Source organism: Macrobrachium nipponense, chromosome 38, assembly GCF_015104395.2.
Source record: "Macrobrachium nipponense isolate FS-2020 chromosome 38, ASM1510439v2, whole genome shotgun sequence".
Classification (NCBI taxonomy): Eukaryota; Metazoa; Arthropoda; class Malacostraca; order Decapoda; family Palaemonidae; genus Macrobrachium; species Macrobrachium nipponense.
Window position 1 is genome coordinate 12,797,507 of NC_061098.1, and position 16,573 is coordinate 12,814,079.

The window sequence follows — 16,573 nt, forward strand, 5'->3', positions numbered from 1 at the left end:
ATGTTTCAATGCATATTAAAAATTCATAAACACCTTTATTTTTGGATTCAGCTAATTATGTATGTGACAAGGATGACGGAAATATATTGAGCTCTTTATTTTCTTAACAAGGAGGCATTTTTAATTAAGCAGTATGGGCTATAATACCCCACAGAAAACGGAAGCAGAGAAGAAAGTGGTCATCGCTCAAGATAGTATGAAACTAGAAACTAATATAAATACTAAGTTGATTATTTTTAACTATATACTACATACATACATACATACATACATACATACATACATACATACATACATACATACATCTACATACATATACATACATATATATATATATATATATATATATATATATATTGATTATTATAATCACTTTAGCACGTGATTCATTTATCACACATATCCACAGGCAATAATCAGAGACAGGATGTAGGTCCTGACCGTTTTCAACTGTATTTCCAAGCCATTGACGAAGGACTGATGCATAGTACTGCATCAGTCTCTGCAGTATATATGTATATTTGTGGCTTCTAATACTATGTATCAGCCCTTCATCAATGGCTTGGATATAAAGTCGAAACCGGTCAGGACCTACACCCTGTCTCTTATTTTTCACCTGTGGATATGTGTGGTTTATATATACGCATAGTAAAATAAGATATATATATATATATATATATATATATATATATATATATATATATATATATATATATATATATATATATATCACCTTTCTCACCAGACGCCAGGTAGGCCTCCAGGCCTGTCAGTCGTCCTGCTTCAGGAACAGTCTCCATTCTTGGCGATCATCATAGAGCCTCATCTCATCAACTTCCCGCAAACTAGAGCCTCTCCTCTCTACTCCTCTCTCTATGTTTTGTAGCCATCTCATTTTTGGTCTTCCTACCGGTCTTCCTTCCTTCCGGTGTCCAATTCCAAAAACCTTATAGGATATCGCTCCTCCTCCATTCTTTTGGTGTGTCCAAACCATCTAAGCTGTCCTCTCTCCACAAAATCTAGTATCCCCTCCACTCCCAGTTCTCTTCTAATGTCTTCATTTCGTAGCCTATCTAGTCTTGTTACACCTTTTATGAGTCTTAGGGCTTTCATTTCAGCTGCTTGAAGTTGGCTTCTAGTTCTTGATGTTAATGTCCATGATTCATGGCCATAAGTCAATATTGGTCTTAAATAGAGAGGTATATTATGGTTTTCACTTTGCGAGGTATATTTCTGTCTTTCATTAGTGGGTAGAGCAGATACAGGTTGTTACTGAATTTCTGTATTCGGGTAGTTGTTTTCCAGTTTTGAATCGTTTTGGTCACTAAACTCTACTCCTAAGTATTTGAAATTTCTACACTGTTTCAATGTCTGACCTTCTAATTCTACATCTACGTTACTTGGTGTTCGTGATAAGTGCATGATCTCTGTCTTATTCTTGTTGATCCGCATTCCATTAGCTGTTAAGATCGCGTTCCAGTTGTTGACGTTTTCTTGGAGAGATTCTGCGCTGAGGGCTATCATTGCATGGTCATCTGCATACATAAGGTTGATGGTCATATCTGCAGCTTCATCCTCACCTAGTTCCCTCATACATTTATCTAAGAACAATATAAAAAGAAGTGGCGAAAGGATGCTGCCCTGTCTTACTCCTGATTTTATTTCAACCAGTCTTCATTCTCTTGATTTGTTTTTACTCTGGATCTGATGTTTTGATAGGTTGTTATAAATTGCTCTTATAAGTTTCTCAGGGATTCCATAGTAAGGGTCTTTTAGGGCATCCCATATTTTTCATTCTGGTACTCTATCAAAAAGCCTTTTTCTAGATCTATAAAAGCAATATATCTATCCCTGTCCCATTCCCAGCTCTTCTCAAATATCATCTTGAGGGAGAAAATCATATCAGTTGTCCCTCTTCCTGGTCGAAAACCGTTTTGCCATTCACCCAGCTTGGTTCAACATATCCTCTCCAATCTAGTTTCAAGTATTCTTTCATATACTTTAAAAGCATGTGACATTAGGGATATTCCTCTATAATTGCTGCAATTTGTCTTGTCACCTTTCTTATAGATTGGGCATATTAGATCTCTTCTCCAGTCTTCAGGTGGCATTTGCCCATTCCAGAGTATGTCGATTAGCTCTAGTAGCCAGATGACTCCATCCTCCCCCATGTTTTTAAGGAGCTCTGCGGGTATTGTATCCACTCCAGGGCCTTACCATTTCTCATCCTCTTGAGAGCATTTTTTAACTCCAGTGTTGTTATGTCAGGTTCTGCATCCCCAACCACATCAAATTCTACATGCTCTTCAAGGTCATTGTTTCCGTTGTTTAGTAGTGTTTCAAATGATGTTTCCATCCTAATTCAATTTCTCGGGTTCGGTTAAAATTGTCCCATCCATAGGGTCTTTGATTACATAAGAGGGTGGTTGGCTTCCCTTTCTATAGTTTTTGGCAGTGCTATATATGAGTTTTCTGGTACCTTGGAGATCATTTCCCAGATCTTCTCCTATTCTTTCCCATGTTTCTCTTTTTGTTTGAGCTTTTATTCTTTCCGTTTCTCTCGACGCTTCTTTATAGTTATTGTGATCTTCCAAATTCAAAGTTTTCATCCATTTTCTGAAGAGTTTCATTTTGTTTGCAACAGCGGCCTTTAGTGTGGGGGTCCACCAAGCAGTTTGTTTTTTCCTCCTACCTCGAACTCTTTTCTTTTGCACTGTATTATTAGCAGCACCCACTACAGCCATTCTAAAGTGTCTCCATTTTCATTTGGGTCATTGCTATCACCTGTTGCATTTGTTTATTGCTCTACTTATTTCGTTTTGATATCTAACTAAGCACTCCTCTTCTCTCATATTCTCTAAAATAAATCTTTCTCTCACTTGGCTTTTAATTGGTTTGGGTTTTGTCATCTTTAATTTAATTAAGAGAAGTCTGTGATCTGAATCGAATGACACAGAGGGGATGCTTTTTACATCTCTGACCATATTTTTGTTATTTGTTATTGCCATATCAATCATTGATTTTTCAGTATATGCTCCTAAAGCCGAGTTCCATCGGTACCACGTCCACTTGTGGCTGTCTCTATGATTATAGAAAGAGTTCATAATGGACATCTGGTTTAGTATGCAAAAATCAATTATGTTTTCTCCTTCTCTATTTCTGTCTCCAATGCTAAATGGTCCTAGTATGCTCTCTATGCCTGTCCTGTCTTGCCCAATATGTCCATTCATATCTCCAATTATTAATGTATTCTCTACATATGGGACAGAATCTTTTACTTCTTGTAGATGTCTGTAGAATTCTTCCTTTTCTTCTTGAAGGCGGCCCTGCTGTGGTGCATACACCTGAATTAATGCTGGCTTGAAATGTTCCTAACTTTAAGGAAATGCTAATAATCCTATCACATTTGAATTCTAGATGACTAATTTTTCCAGCTAGCTCTTCACTCACAATAAAACCTACTCCGTGTCGTGCGGTTCTTCCACCTTTGTAAAATAATTGGTAATTGTTATGCAATAATTTTGTTCCTTCTCCTGGTAAACGGGTTTCACACAGCCCCAAAATGTCTATTTTTCTTTCCTCCATCATCATGATTACCTCCTCCTCCTTATCTCTCAAAGTACTTAGATTAATTGTTCCTAATCTCAAAGATTTATTTCCCTGTTCCATGTCCAATAACATTCCGAGTCAGGATGTGCCGGGCATCCTTTGATCAATTGGGTCTGTCCTGAAGTAAGTCGTGCGGTTCATGAGCAATTTATAGCAGCTCACCGGCTTGCTAGGCCTGTCGTGGAGCCCTCAGAGCTGTTAATTTGTACCATCCATAAGCCTATTGCTTCCTAAAGGTCACAGAGGTTCCAAACAATAACCCCCAAGCAGTCTTATGGTAGGTTTTAAGCCACTGCACCTCTACAAGGTTACACAGCTCCTTATCCCAATGTATGCTGGCCTTTGGGACCGCAGTGGATATATATATATATATATATTATATACACACATATATATATACATATATATATATACATATATATATACATATATATATATATAATATATATATATATATATGTTATTACATTATCTGTAGGAAGAAGATCACGACAAGCCGACCTGTGTAGTAAATGATGCTCCGTCTTGCGAGGGCTTCGAATTCATGGGTATCTGTCACACTAAAAACTGGACAGCTTCTGCCACTCTCCAAGACAGTGGCTCTGGTGAGTGTGCCTTCGAAATCACTCGTTATTGTATTATGTAGCCCATAGATATGAAATATTTAAAGGTCGCCATCATGAATGCACTAGTCAAGACGTGAAGATATTACTTCAGTTTGACGGATACTTGTGTTTGTACTGTATTTTTCCCCGTTGTCATTATATCCTGAACAAATTGCCTCTATTTCAGGTCGGAAATGGCTTAGTGTGGCTTTAACACTCTAAGCCATTTTCGACCCAATAGAGAGTTTTACCTCTATTTTAGGTCGGAAATGGCTTAGTGTGGCTTTAACACACTAAGCCCTTTTCGACCCAAAATAGAGAGTTTTGCCTCTATTTTCGGTTGACAATGGCTTAGTGCGTTAAAGCAGTAATTTCCCAGTGGAATAAGAATATTGTCTATTAAGCTTGTTTGGATGTTCCTGAAAAGGATCAGATTCCAGATTCCCTAAGAATCAATCTCGAGCAGAGATTTCATTGATAATGACAACTCCTTTCATGACCGTGTAACCTTTGCATTTCTGAATAGCGACGAGTCGGAAAAAAGTTAATTATATCATAGTTTAACCAGACCACTGTACTGATCAACAGCTCTCCTAGGGCTGGCCCGAAGGATTAGATTTTTATTTACATGGCTAGGAACCGACTGGTTACTTAGCAACGAGACCTACAGCTTACTGTGGGATCCGAACTGCATTAAATCGAGAATTGAATTTCAAATCACCAGAAATAAATTCCCCTGTTTCCCCATTGGCGGCAGGCGGGAGCGAACACAGGCTTACCAGATTGGTAGGCGAGTATACGCAACCCACTCGTCCAACGAGGGAGTGTTCGCGAGTTGAAATGTAAAAAAAAAATGATTTTTCACTGAAACTCTCAGTAAATACAAGAGTTTGCTCATTCACCCAATACGATTTTCACTAAATCCCCCAACGCTCTTTATCCCTCACAGGGATGCAGAAGGTCTACCCGAAGCCGGACGGTTTCTCGTCTCTCGTCGACGACTTCACCCGCGGGTCGACGGATCCGATCAGGGCGTCTTTCGTCGCCTCCTGCTGCCTTCTCCAGGCGGACATCATCGGCGTCGACGTCGTCGGCAACGTCGGCAAATGCCAGATAGACATGGGCGTTCTGGGAGGTCAGTTGAAATCAATTTTCCAATAAGTCTCGTTTAATTTAATGTTTCGAACTGGATGTGGTAGCGTTTCACTACAGTGATATCTTATTTACTTAATGTTATATAATAATATATCACTCTATTTCCATAAGGCACTGAGAGTTGTTTGGTCATATCCCGCGTTATGAGAATAACAATAATGCAATCCATTTTTTAACTACATGATCAGTGAATCCATAAATGTCACCAGGCAGCGTTCTTTTTACAAGATCGTTGTATTTCAACGAAACCTTTTTAATATTTTTGTAATCAAGCCACAGCAAGCAAAAAAGGAAAAGAGATCCTCACGGGAAAATAAAAGGAGGGGGTACCGAGAATTTCAACTTTTATTCGGAATAAAAGTTGAGTCTTGGTACTTCCTCTCTCTCTCTCTCTCTCTCTCTCTCTCTCTCTCTCTCTCTCTCTCTCTCTCTCTCTCTCTCTCTCTATATATATATATATATATATATATATATATATATATATATATATATATATATATATATATATATATGTGTGTTGTGTGTGTGTGTGTGTGTGTGTGTATTGGTGTGCAATTGCAAATGTTTATTCTATTTGTGGGCATCAGTATGCTCATAAAAATGTTTCTTGTTGGACTCTTAAGATTAGAACAATAAAGGACTTAATGGTACAGATCTAAAAACGGAAGGGAATCTTAAACTGTTCATTACCTCTCGTAATAGTTTTTTTTTTCCCTTACAACCTTGCTAACCCAGTAACCAAACCTAGACAAATGAATTAATATTTCATGTGAACTCTAAAACACATTTGTGTCAATAGTTTATGGCACAAGGATCAGAGTCCCAAGCTTGTAATATTGTAATATAAAACAGTTCCGTTGCTCTAATGAATTTAATAACCTTCTTTTCTTTGTTGCATCCAATGACTAAGAAGAGATAGTTTCCACTTAGCTGTTTTTCTACTGATGTTCAGTTCGTTTCCATGTAGTCTTAAAAGTCTAATGTTTTATCAGAGTATAAGATCATATTCCACCAAGCTATCAGTGTATTTACAGGGAACATTAATCTTCTCCTCTTTGTCTAACAAGTTACATGGCAGATGTATTTTGCAAACTTAATAATTTTTCTCATCCTAATGAATTTCTGGATCATAATGGTCCAACAAAGTTTTAATTAACTTCGTTTGTTACCACTTCATTGACATACATTCCTAAGCGAACTTATTAATAATTTTTTTTTTAACAGGATGCGTGTCAGCATTTTCTCCAAAGCATTAGCCTTGTTTCTTTTTTAACAAAGTACGTGACCAATGCATTCCTAAAAACTCTAATTATCTTTCTTACTCTATCAATCTAGATGACAGATGCATGCCAATAAAACATTCATCTTCCCTTTTCCCGCCTGGATATAAAATTGGTTTTCTTTTATAAAACTGATGTATTTACTTGACCAACCTTTTCTATATTCTAACAAGCTACAGAATCACTTCATCCTTACAAGACAAGACGTTCACCAACTTTCGTTCACTCGCAAGCTTTGTGGTCAGTGAATGCCTATAGAAAGTTAATCCTTTCTTTTTTCAACAAGGCGTGATATACGACTTCCAAGTCATCGAAGTTGGAATCACTTGGGCGTACTTGAGATGGAGCCTCACTCCTAACGCCATCGAGGTCCACAAATACACTCTGGTTGATAACGACGACTATACCTGGGAGTTCCCGTGCAAGACGGTGAGTACTGTAATGTGACTCTCCTGTTATGAAATGGCAGATATTTTTTTTTAGCAAATTCAGCCCAGTTTCCAGCTAAGGGAAGACAAACTTTTAAATTGTTTTCTTGCTGTTTTGGTTGTCTCTAAAAGAAAATGATTGAGATGGCTATTTGTCTGTTAGTTTTCTCTAAAGGTAAAAAATTGAGATAGCTATTTTTCTGTTAATTTTCTGTAAAATGAATCTATTGAGATGGCTATTTGTCTGTTATTTTTCTGTAAAATAAAACTATAGAGATGGCTATTTGTCTGTTAGTTTTCTGCAAAAGGAGACTATTGAGATGACTATTTGCCTGTTAGTTTTCTGTAAAAGTAAACTATTGGAATGGTTATTGTCTGTCCGTCCACACTTTTTCTGTCCGCCCTCAAATCTTAAAAAACTACTGAGGCTAGAGGGCTGCAAATTGTTATGTTGATCATCCACCCTCCAATCATCAAACGTACCAAATTGTAGCCCTCTAACCTCAGTGGTTTTTATTCTATTCAAGGTTAAAGTTAGCCATGGTCGTGTGCCTTGCAGCGCTATGGGTGGCAACATCACAGGCCAGCACCGGGTCTTGGCTGAGAGTTTCATACAGCATTATACGCTGTACGACTCAATTTCTTTACTTGATCACTTTTGTGGAAGAATGCTATGTAGGTTAACGTTCTTTTAGCCTATTACGATTTGGATGTGTTTCCATATTTGGAACAATGACGATAATGGAAAAGTAAATCCACAGTAATATGTCTGTTTGATCTTGTTATTTAAGATACAAAGCAGAAAGCTTTCAATGACTTGCACGGTCCCACAATAATATGTCCGTTTGATCTTGTTATTTAAAATACAAAGCAAAAAGCTTTCGATGAACTGCACGGTCAGATTGACATGGAGGACCGTGCAAGTCATCGAAAGCTTTCTGCTTTGTATTTTAAATAACAAGATCAAACAGACATATTATTATTGTGGATTTACTTTTCCATTTTATTTTATTAACTCATGTGATTATGAGGTTTCTTTGAATGACGATAATAATAATAGTTTCCCAGCTAATCTACCCCGTAATGACCCCACCAGGAGACCTGCTACCGTAACGTAACGGACCTCGAACCCTGCCTTCTGCAAAACTTCAAACTGTCGCCCGTCTTCACCGTCGACGGAAATGACATCAGGGGAGGAAACGCTTACGCCTCGGCCACAACTTTGTCTCGAGGTCAGAAATAAAAAAAAAAAAAAAAAAATCGTTTCATATTTTTAAGCAGAGTGATAAGATATGGTCTAAAGCAGTGAGTGGTTCCCAACGTGGAGCGTACGCCCTAGGGGGTAAATTGGTTTTTAAGGGGGATATTTTGATTTATTAAAGGGGTTAATTTGATTTTCTAGGGGATTACTTTGATTTTTAAGGGGGGTAATGTGATTTTTAAGTGGGTTAATTTGATTTTTTAGGTGGTTAATTTGAGTTTAAAGGGGTCAATTTGATTTTTTAAAGGGGGTTCATTTGATTTTTAAGGGGGTTTATTTAATTTTTAATAGGGATAATTTGATTTTTAAGGGGTAATCTGATATTTAAGTAGGGTTAAATTGATTTTTAAGGGGATTAATTTGATTTTTTGAAGGGGGTTAATTTGATTTTTAAGGGTGTTAATTTGATTTTTAATAGGGATAATTTGATTTTTAAGGGGTAATCTGATTTTTAAGTAGGGTTAAATTGATTTTTAAGGGGGTTAATTTGATTTTTAATGGGGTTAATTTGATTATTATAGGGGTTAAATTGATTTTTAAGGAGGTTAATTTGATTTTTAGGGGGTAATTTGAATATTTAAAGGTGGTTAAATTGATTTTGAAAGGGGGTTAATTTGATTTTTAAGGGGGTTGATTTGATTTTTAAGGAGGATAATTAGATTTTTAAGGGGGGCCAATTCAAGAATGTTTAAACCTAGTTAATGACGTTTTAGGCTTCCTCCAAGTGAATATAAAATTTTCAGTATATCACCACAGGGGTCATAAAGATTTCAGAGGAAATTAGTCGGGGCATGGCCCCCCCTCAGTGGGCCCCCCCGCCCCCCCTCCCCCCTCCCCCCCCCCCCCCACAAAAAAAGGATGGGAACCACAGGTCTAAAGGTACCATTTAGTATAACTGATTCATACTGCATATACGAGGTTGACCTCCTGTTACACCTTTCACTGTCAATTTCCATTTCAGCGCTGAATGACCCCCTCGTAGGTCCCAGTGCTGGCCTCTGGCCAAAATTCTATATTCAACAAAACTTCAACAATCTCCAAATTCGTTTGCAGCTCCTGGATCCCCTGTGGGCGGCCGGGTAGCAGAGGTCACAGAAAACTAACCGTCACCGTTGCATTTTGACGACACCCCACGGATGCAAATTGAAATCAGTTTGTTTGTTCCAGGTATTTTTAGTCTTAAAGCAACCATATATCTTACGAATGAGCGAAAGTGAAAAGAAATGCAAGGTATAGTTTCTCTTACGCAGTGAATTATAATTTTTTGTAATGTAAATTGTTATACATCTATGTTGCGTGCGAGTGTGTGTTTGTATAAACATAAACATGAATATATTTGATATATATTATATATATACTATATATATATATATATAATATATATATAAACATACGTTTAAGACCAGATGAATGACTGTATCAGTGCGCACTGGTGAGAATGTGAAGAATCGTTCTAATTCCAAAAAAAAAAAGCACATTCAACAAACCACCACGATGACGTCAATAATTCTTCATATAGTTTGATACTTAACTTACATCTACCTATGGCCCTGTCTGTTATCATGACCTCTGACCCTGCATCCCGACAGGTTGTGCCTAAACCCGTCGGGTTTCTTCGACCCCGTTCGATGCAACATGACGGAGAAGACGTCGTTCAAATTTGAGAATGTTGAGGCCTGCGCCAAATACGAGGTCCAGATTACCCCTATTGACTTGGAGGGGACCCTTGGTAGGAAAGTCGTGACCGTCGATATCCACACTAAGGGAAGGATGTAAGCTTTTGTATAGTTCCTTTGTTTCAGGAAGCAGTATATATATATATATATATATATATATATATATATATATATATATATATATATATATAAATATATATATTATAAATTTTAACAATTACATTTTTGGTTTCTAGAATAATTATAATGCATTTGATTAAACTTCACCTTGATGTATTTAATATATCCGCGTTTGAAAAGCTTACCAACAAGTTCTTCAAAAACGAGACATTCAATTAGAGATAAGTAATAATTTGTAATTCTCACATACAAATGACTTAAATTACTTCATGTTTCAAAACTAGTCCTTCTCGGTTTACCATATTTATTGCATAATAATAATCTAGGATTAAACTAGGCACTCTCACTTCAGTGCCAGGGAAGCCGGTCAACCTTCAGGTGAAGATGGAAACCTACGATTCGGCAACCCTTACTTGGTGGGACCCGATGGATCACGCCCTGTGTGTAGAGACGTAAGTTAGTCCGTGTCTAAGCTCTTATCATTTGTTTTTTCTCTGACCTATTATGAGTGTACTCGTTTACACAGACGTTTGAACTTCAAATACATAAACAGTTTACATCTCGATTTGTAGATCATGTTAACTCACCCGTCTGTTGAATATGTTCACGTCACACGTATTCTTAACACTACCCGTTGTCTCAGATGCAAAACCTCAAACCTCATTTTCATCTCTCTAATTCCCAAAACTATGTTTCCAAGCTGAGGTCTCTCCATCCATATACGTCAGTCTTCTTTGATGGTAGGAAAAGAAACAGCTTGGTATATTGCTTCTAGCATTACACTATCTTTGCCAAAGCGATATATGGCCGTGGAGAATGGTACTAGCGTTAAGTAGGCAGCTCAGTGAAGCTCTCCCACCCTTGTTGTCTCACCAAGCACCATCCCCGGTGCTAAATTACCAACTGCTGATTTCTGATGGCAGATACGTCGTGACTACCGAGATCGTCAGCGGCGTCAGTTCTCAGGAAGTATCGCACAGGACCTACAGATCAGGAGCAAACGCAGGTATCACCCCACAGCAGCATTTCTTCCAGGAAAAGCCTCTGAAAGGATGTACCAACTACACCTTCAAGGTGTACCCCAGGGGTTTCTCTGGCACCATGGGTCCCTATGCCAGAGAGGACAGAGAGACGCTGGAGACAGGTAAGAGAATGGAATTCATTTATCAGCAGCGCCCCTACTGGTTTCAGCGGTGGTTAAGTCTGTATTTCTCATTCAGCTGTGTACTTTCATCATCTGTCCTTTTATTTGTATCAACAAACATTTTCCGTCTAGAATTCTTCAGAGTACTGAAGACCTTTTGTTTGCGTAATATGCCTTGAGAATCCCAAAATGAATAACAAATGTTAAAGGCCATTTTTCATTGTTACATACTTTCTGACCGTCCTACAGGCTACGTTAGTCCAAGAAATTGTCTTTTAAAACTTCGAAATATTAAACTAATAATATTTTGAATAAGCTTATGAATCAGTCCACCTTTTCAAGTTGTCTTCCCAATTACGCGTTTTTTTTTTTTTTTTCAATAAAAAACAAAAAAATTCAGTAAATGGTTAAAGTATTCTCATGTTATTCTTGACAGATCCCATACCTGCTAGAGTTTTCGTGAACTTGGCTGGGTCACAACCACTACAATGGACGCCGATGGGAGTCCGTCGACACTTGCCTTGACCACTACAAAGTTTGCCACTACAATGACTACGTAAGTTGCAGGATTAGATTAGAGGAATTCTTTAACTGAGTATTTGGCAATGTCTCTCGAATCTGAGGCAAAGAGAGACGGTAATGAAGATCATTTTCATAAACTATTACAGAATTACTCATCTTCGCCTTTTTGTAGTTTCGGAAGTTCTAGCAACTTGGGTGAACGTTTTTCCACCATAAATTACATACTTTTCCCAGGTCTTTTATCTTAAATTTATTTATTATATCTGCAAAATAAGGTAGGTATTAAACTGTGTTACTGCTTATAGTAACCATTTTACAGACATGATCAGAATAGGTCTAGTACAGTGGAAAAAACAGCTGTCTGGATTCCCCCCGTCTAACTCATCTTCAGTCCCTCCCTTTCCTCCGCCTCCCCCCCGCACACCTCATCGCTCGCTCCTCCTTTCCGCCCGTTCTTCCATTCCCAGTGTTTGATGCTGTTCCTAATCTCACTTAACAAGTGTTAACAAAAAGTATATTCATAATTCTAAAAAAACCAAGTCAGTATACTTTCAAGTCTTATTTACGCCCCTCCCCCCAGGAGCGATCGAGGTCTGCGAAAAACTCGATAGATACACAGACGACGCTCTCTGACCTTCTCGAATGCTTAGTCCTACCACGTCTCCGTCAGCACAGTGACGCCATCTGGTGTCATCAGCGACAAGAAAATGGCAGTGGCAAAGACGGACGACGTTGGTGAGTTAAATTGAAACACTTCTATAACAATGTCTTTGCCTTTTGTTAGCACATTTTGTGGGGTGATAGTTGCTTAAAACATAGTTCTGTTATGCAAGATGTCATTGGAGACCCCCTTGGCCAGGTTATGGCACAAGGCCTTAAGAGGTAAGGTTAAGGGTAGGTTAGGTTAGGATGCATCCTATTTTGAAATATGTCTTTGACCTGCTTTTAAGCTGGCCGCTTGCACAAATCCTCTGCAGTTTTACCGATTATAATATGTCTTATTTCCAGCATCTTCTCTGGGAGTATACTGAATGTAGAAGAAAATGAAATTTACTTGCTTAAGAACTGATAGTATTTAGAAGACTGGATTAGGAGGGGAGAGAGAGAGAGAGAGAGAGAGAGAGAGAGAGAGAGAGAGAGAGCGCGACGAGAGAGGAAGTATTTCACGTAAACGTTCATTCTTGTTTAAACATGTAATGGAAGATGATTGACAATTGTGTAAATTAATTTTAAGTCTTGCAATTGCATTGTGAGGTAATGCACAGCCTAGTGTATTTGGTCTCTCTTTGGCTTTAGTTAAGGAAATATCCGTGAACTTAGACTCAGCCAAGATAGGAGAGGTTAAAAAATTCCAATTTATCCTTCCTGTTAATTTAGACCGATAAACCCTGCAATCCTGCTCTGTTCTGTGATTGTTTTCTTATAAAGTTACTCATTTGTTTTTGATATCCTTCCAGCACCGGGCGCACCGAAGAACCTAACAATAGGACAAATAACACCCCATTCTATATCAATTCTGTACGACGACCCAGCAGAGAATCCACAGTGCGCCGCACATATCGGTCTAGATATCGCAAAAGCCAGTGGGGAAGATAAGCAATTACTCTCCTCGACATCTCTAGTGAAGGGCCACATCAAAGAGCACACTTTCAACAAACTGGACGCCTGCACAAAATACGTCATAAAAATCATGGCTTCGTCTCCTGAAGGATTAGCTAGTGAGTGGGACAGCATCGAGGCTTCGACTGATGTGGAAGTCAGCGGTCCCGCTCAGAACTTGAGGGTTGACGGGAAGACCACAACTTCCATCAACTTGAAGTGGTTCGAACCGGAGGCTAATGGGCGCTGTGTCATCAAATATTCCCTTTCCTGGGAGGGTGGTTCGATAGAGATTGAGTCACCGACTCCAGGAGGTTCTTTGCCCCATGAACTGGAACAGCTGGTAGATGGTTTAAATTCTTGCACAGAATACACTTTCGAACTGACCCCTTCAATAGTTCACGATATTGAGGGTCCTACTGTTACTTTAATTGATAAAACAGTCTGTTGAGGTGTAATGTGTGATAAATTTTCATAATTTTTATTTTTTGGTTATCCTTGAGGTTATTTTTGGGGGGGTAGAAAAAGTGGTATAGTAAGCGTGTAGTTTTATGTTGTGAAAGGAAAATAAAATTCTTAACTGAACATTCTCATTCACTCACTTTTAACCAACATATATATGTTTGGCATCCAGTATACTTGCTCTGTAAGAAGTACCCTGGAAATTTGTGAAGTATACATTTTCTATATTTTATGATTTAATTGAGATTATGAATTCCGATATGTATGTTATATTCAAGATTTCCATAGAAGAGATGTGTATGTAATATCATAAATAACACATCGGTTTAAAAAGTTAGACTATGTAATTTATTTATCTTAAGCACTTTCTTGCTTCATCTTTTTCTGCCAGAATAAAATAAAAAAATATATAAAGTATGGGAAATATTTTCCCTTAAGTTTGTGAAGCTACCTAGGTGGAACATTTCTAGTTGCTAGATGATAGATAGAGATTCTCAGGTTCCAAAGTATTTTGTTAATACCATCGACCTGAATCTGTGATTTGTAAGCAACCCATACCACAAACTCTACTGAATATGGGTACATTTTCTCAGTTCTGCCTTTTCCCCAAAACATATCGTCTTAATAATTTACGAGATCTTTACACATTACTCGTGAGACTTTTCTAAAATAACTTCAGATGGCGATGACAATAATAAAAAGCGATTTTTCTACTCAGTTCAATGTATTGTTTCTCTTTATTGTCCTTTTATGAGAAGCCACTTTGGCAAGGTTTTGAAATTGGCTCTTTGTGTATTTGTTTTATGGGTTAATTATATATTGCTAGAGTGATGATTTTCTGACACCCCTCTAAATTTATGTCTCTTAAGGTGACGTTCTTAACAATCCTCTGTGAGTAATTGCCTCGACCACAGACCTTAGCTTTTTTTCTTGAGTTTCTCTCTAACTGCATTTTTTTCTTGAGTTTCTCTCTAACTGCATTAAGTCTCATTTTCTTTGTTATTCGGACGCTTAGATACTGTGATGATAATGATGAGTTCTCTTTGAACGATTGAAAGTTCAGGCTGGTCAGTGACCAGGGCTAATTCAGGTGTTCAGGGAGTGTATTGCAATCTGAAATTTAAACCAAATGTCCACCTGGCAGTGGCTCACAATTTGACAACGGAAATGGTTTGTTACACCTCCTATAACAATGTAGTTGAAGGTACTTTAGATCTCCTGCAAATCCTGAACCGAACTGGTCATCAGGCTGGCTTCATGTAAGAATGGACCAATGGTGTCCGTTACACATTTTTAGCTGCCTACAGTCTGAAAGAAAAAAAAGACAGTTATTCATAAATTATGATGAATGTACCAGTGAAAAACACCTTCAACAGCGTGTATACTTTGAAATATAAGTCATTTTGATGTACAAAATATTTCATATTTTCCCATGGCAACAGGAAAGATGAAATTATTTTATTTTGCCTTCCTACTCTTGGTATCTGTTACTGTCATAGACATTTAGTTATATCTTTGATATGTTTTGAAACAATGCTAAAAATATATTCTACCACATTTTGTTTTTAATGATTACAACTCCCCAAAACTGTGGTAAGCTTCATTAATTTATGTAAAATATGTATTTTTGTACCTTTCTGATATAGACAATGGCATCATATTACTTTTTTGTATGGCATGTAAGTATAGCTTTAAAATTAGCCTAATAAAAGGGTTTCTCTTTTTTTTCAGTTATCTAAATCCAAAGACAATACACGAAAGATGGGAAACTGACTATTAATACCATTAAAAAAAACATCATCCAACCCGTAAGAATGGGCGCCATCTATTGATCATGCCCTCAACTAAAACTCGGCTGTGGCGTAGCGCGGCTTTTTTAAATGTTAAAATTTATTCTTATGCTGCAATAAACTTCTCTTTATAAATCATTGAATACTAAATCGATTAATATTGCTTGTTAACATGATTATAGGGCTCTATCATAGCTTATGACTTATATATTAGGCATTTCTGAATCATTAAATAAAATCCTTCAGTTAATGTAACATTAATTGCTAAGTATCTTTATCTAAAATTGAGAGGGCAGCTAACAATAATTGCTAAGTATCTTTATCTAAAATTGAGAGGGCAGTTAGAATGAAACAAACTTATTCTCATATTATCTTATTATTTCACCAATATAGTATACAGTAATTATTTTCCTTTTTTGGGCTTGTGCTTATGATTGTATATTGTACATACCTAAGCGACTGTACACAAATGTTCTTGCAAAGAACATAAACAAAACAAAGTTAAAAGAAATGGCACAAGCTTCATTTGCATGCAGTAGCCATATAAGTCATGCAAACAAAACATGCATATAGGATCAGAATTAAATAGCAAACAAAGCATGGGATAATCAAAACCAATAATATGAAATCAAAATGAAAAAGCAGACAACTTGCATGCTGATTAGGCAAAAGTTAAGCAATATTTGTTAATAAAACTAAGAAAAGTACAACAACAAAGTAGTAAAAGTAAGGTACCTACTTTTAAAACAAATGCAATGCCTGTATTTTTACAGAATACTGTATAAGCAAAAATCTAGGTTTAACTTAATTTTCATAAAAAGCAAATAAAAATTGAAATCACAAATCAAATAGGAAACAAACCTATTTATAACAATTTATTAAAATCTCATAGCCCAATTGTGGGAGTTCTCAAAACTGCATA

General features: G+C 37.2%; 1 protein-coding gene across 1 annotated transcript in view; it reads left to right on the top strand.

Annotated features, from left to right (window-relative positions):
* Positions 1 to 15,425, top strand: part of LOC135209535 (von Willebrand factor A domain-containing protein 7-like) — a 30,298-nt gene extending 14,873 nt beyond the window's left edge. The window contains exons 17-28 of the mRNA XM_064242185.1: positions 4,088 to 4,214; positions 5,164 to 5,349; positions 6,936 to 7,078; positions 8,174 to 8,309; positions 9,392 to 9,405; positions 9,492 to 9,505; positions 9,928 to 10,110; positions 10,461 to 10,586; positions 11,058 to 11,278; positions 11,715 to 11,737; positions 12,634 to 12,682; positions 13,258 to 15,425. Of these exons, the coding sequence (XP_064098255.1) occupies positions 4,088 to 4,214; positions 5,164 to 5,349; positions 6,936 to 7,078; positions 8,174 to 8,309; positions 9,392 to 9,405; positions 9,492 to 9,505; positions 9,928 to 10,110; positions 10,461 to 10,586; positions 11,058 to 11,278; positions 11,715 to 11,737; positions 12,634 to 12,682; positions 13,258 to 13,850 (1,815 nt within the window). The 3' untranslated portion in view covers positions 13,851 to 15,425. The remainder of the gene's footprint in view (positions 1 to 4,087; positions 4,215 to 5,163; positions 5,350 to 6,935; positions 7,079 to 8,173; positions 8,310 to 9,391; positions 9,406 to 9,491; positions 9,506 to 9,927; positions 10,111 to 10,460; positions 10,587 to 11,057; positions 11,279 to 11,714; positions 11,738 to 12,633; positions 12,683 to 13,257) is intronic.
* Positions 15,426 to 16,573: the final 1,148 nt, after the last annotated feature.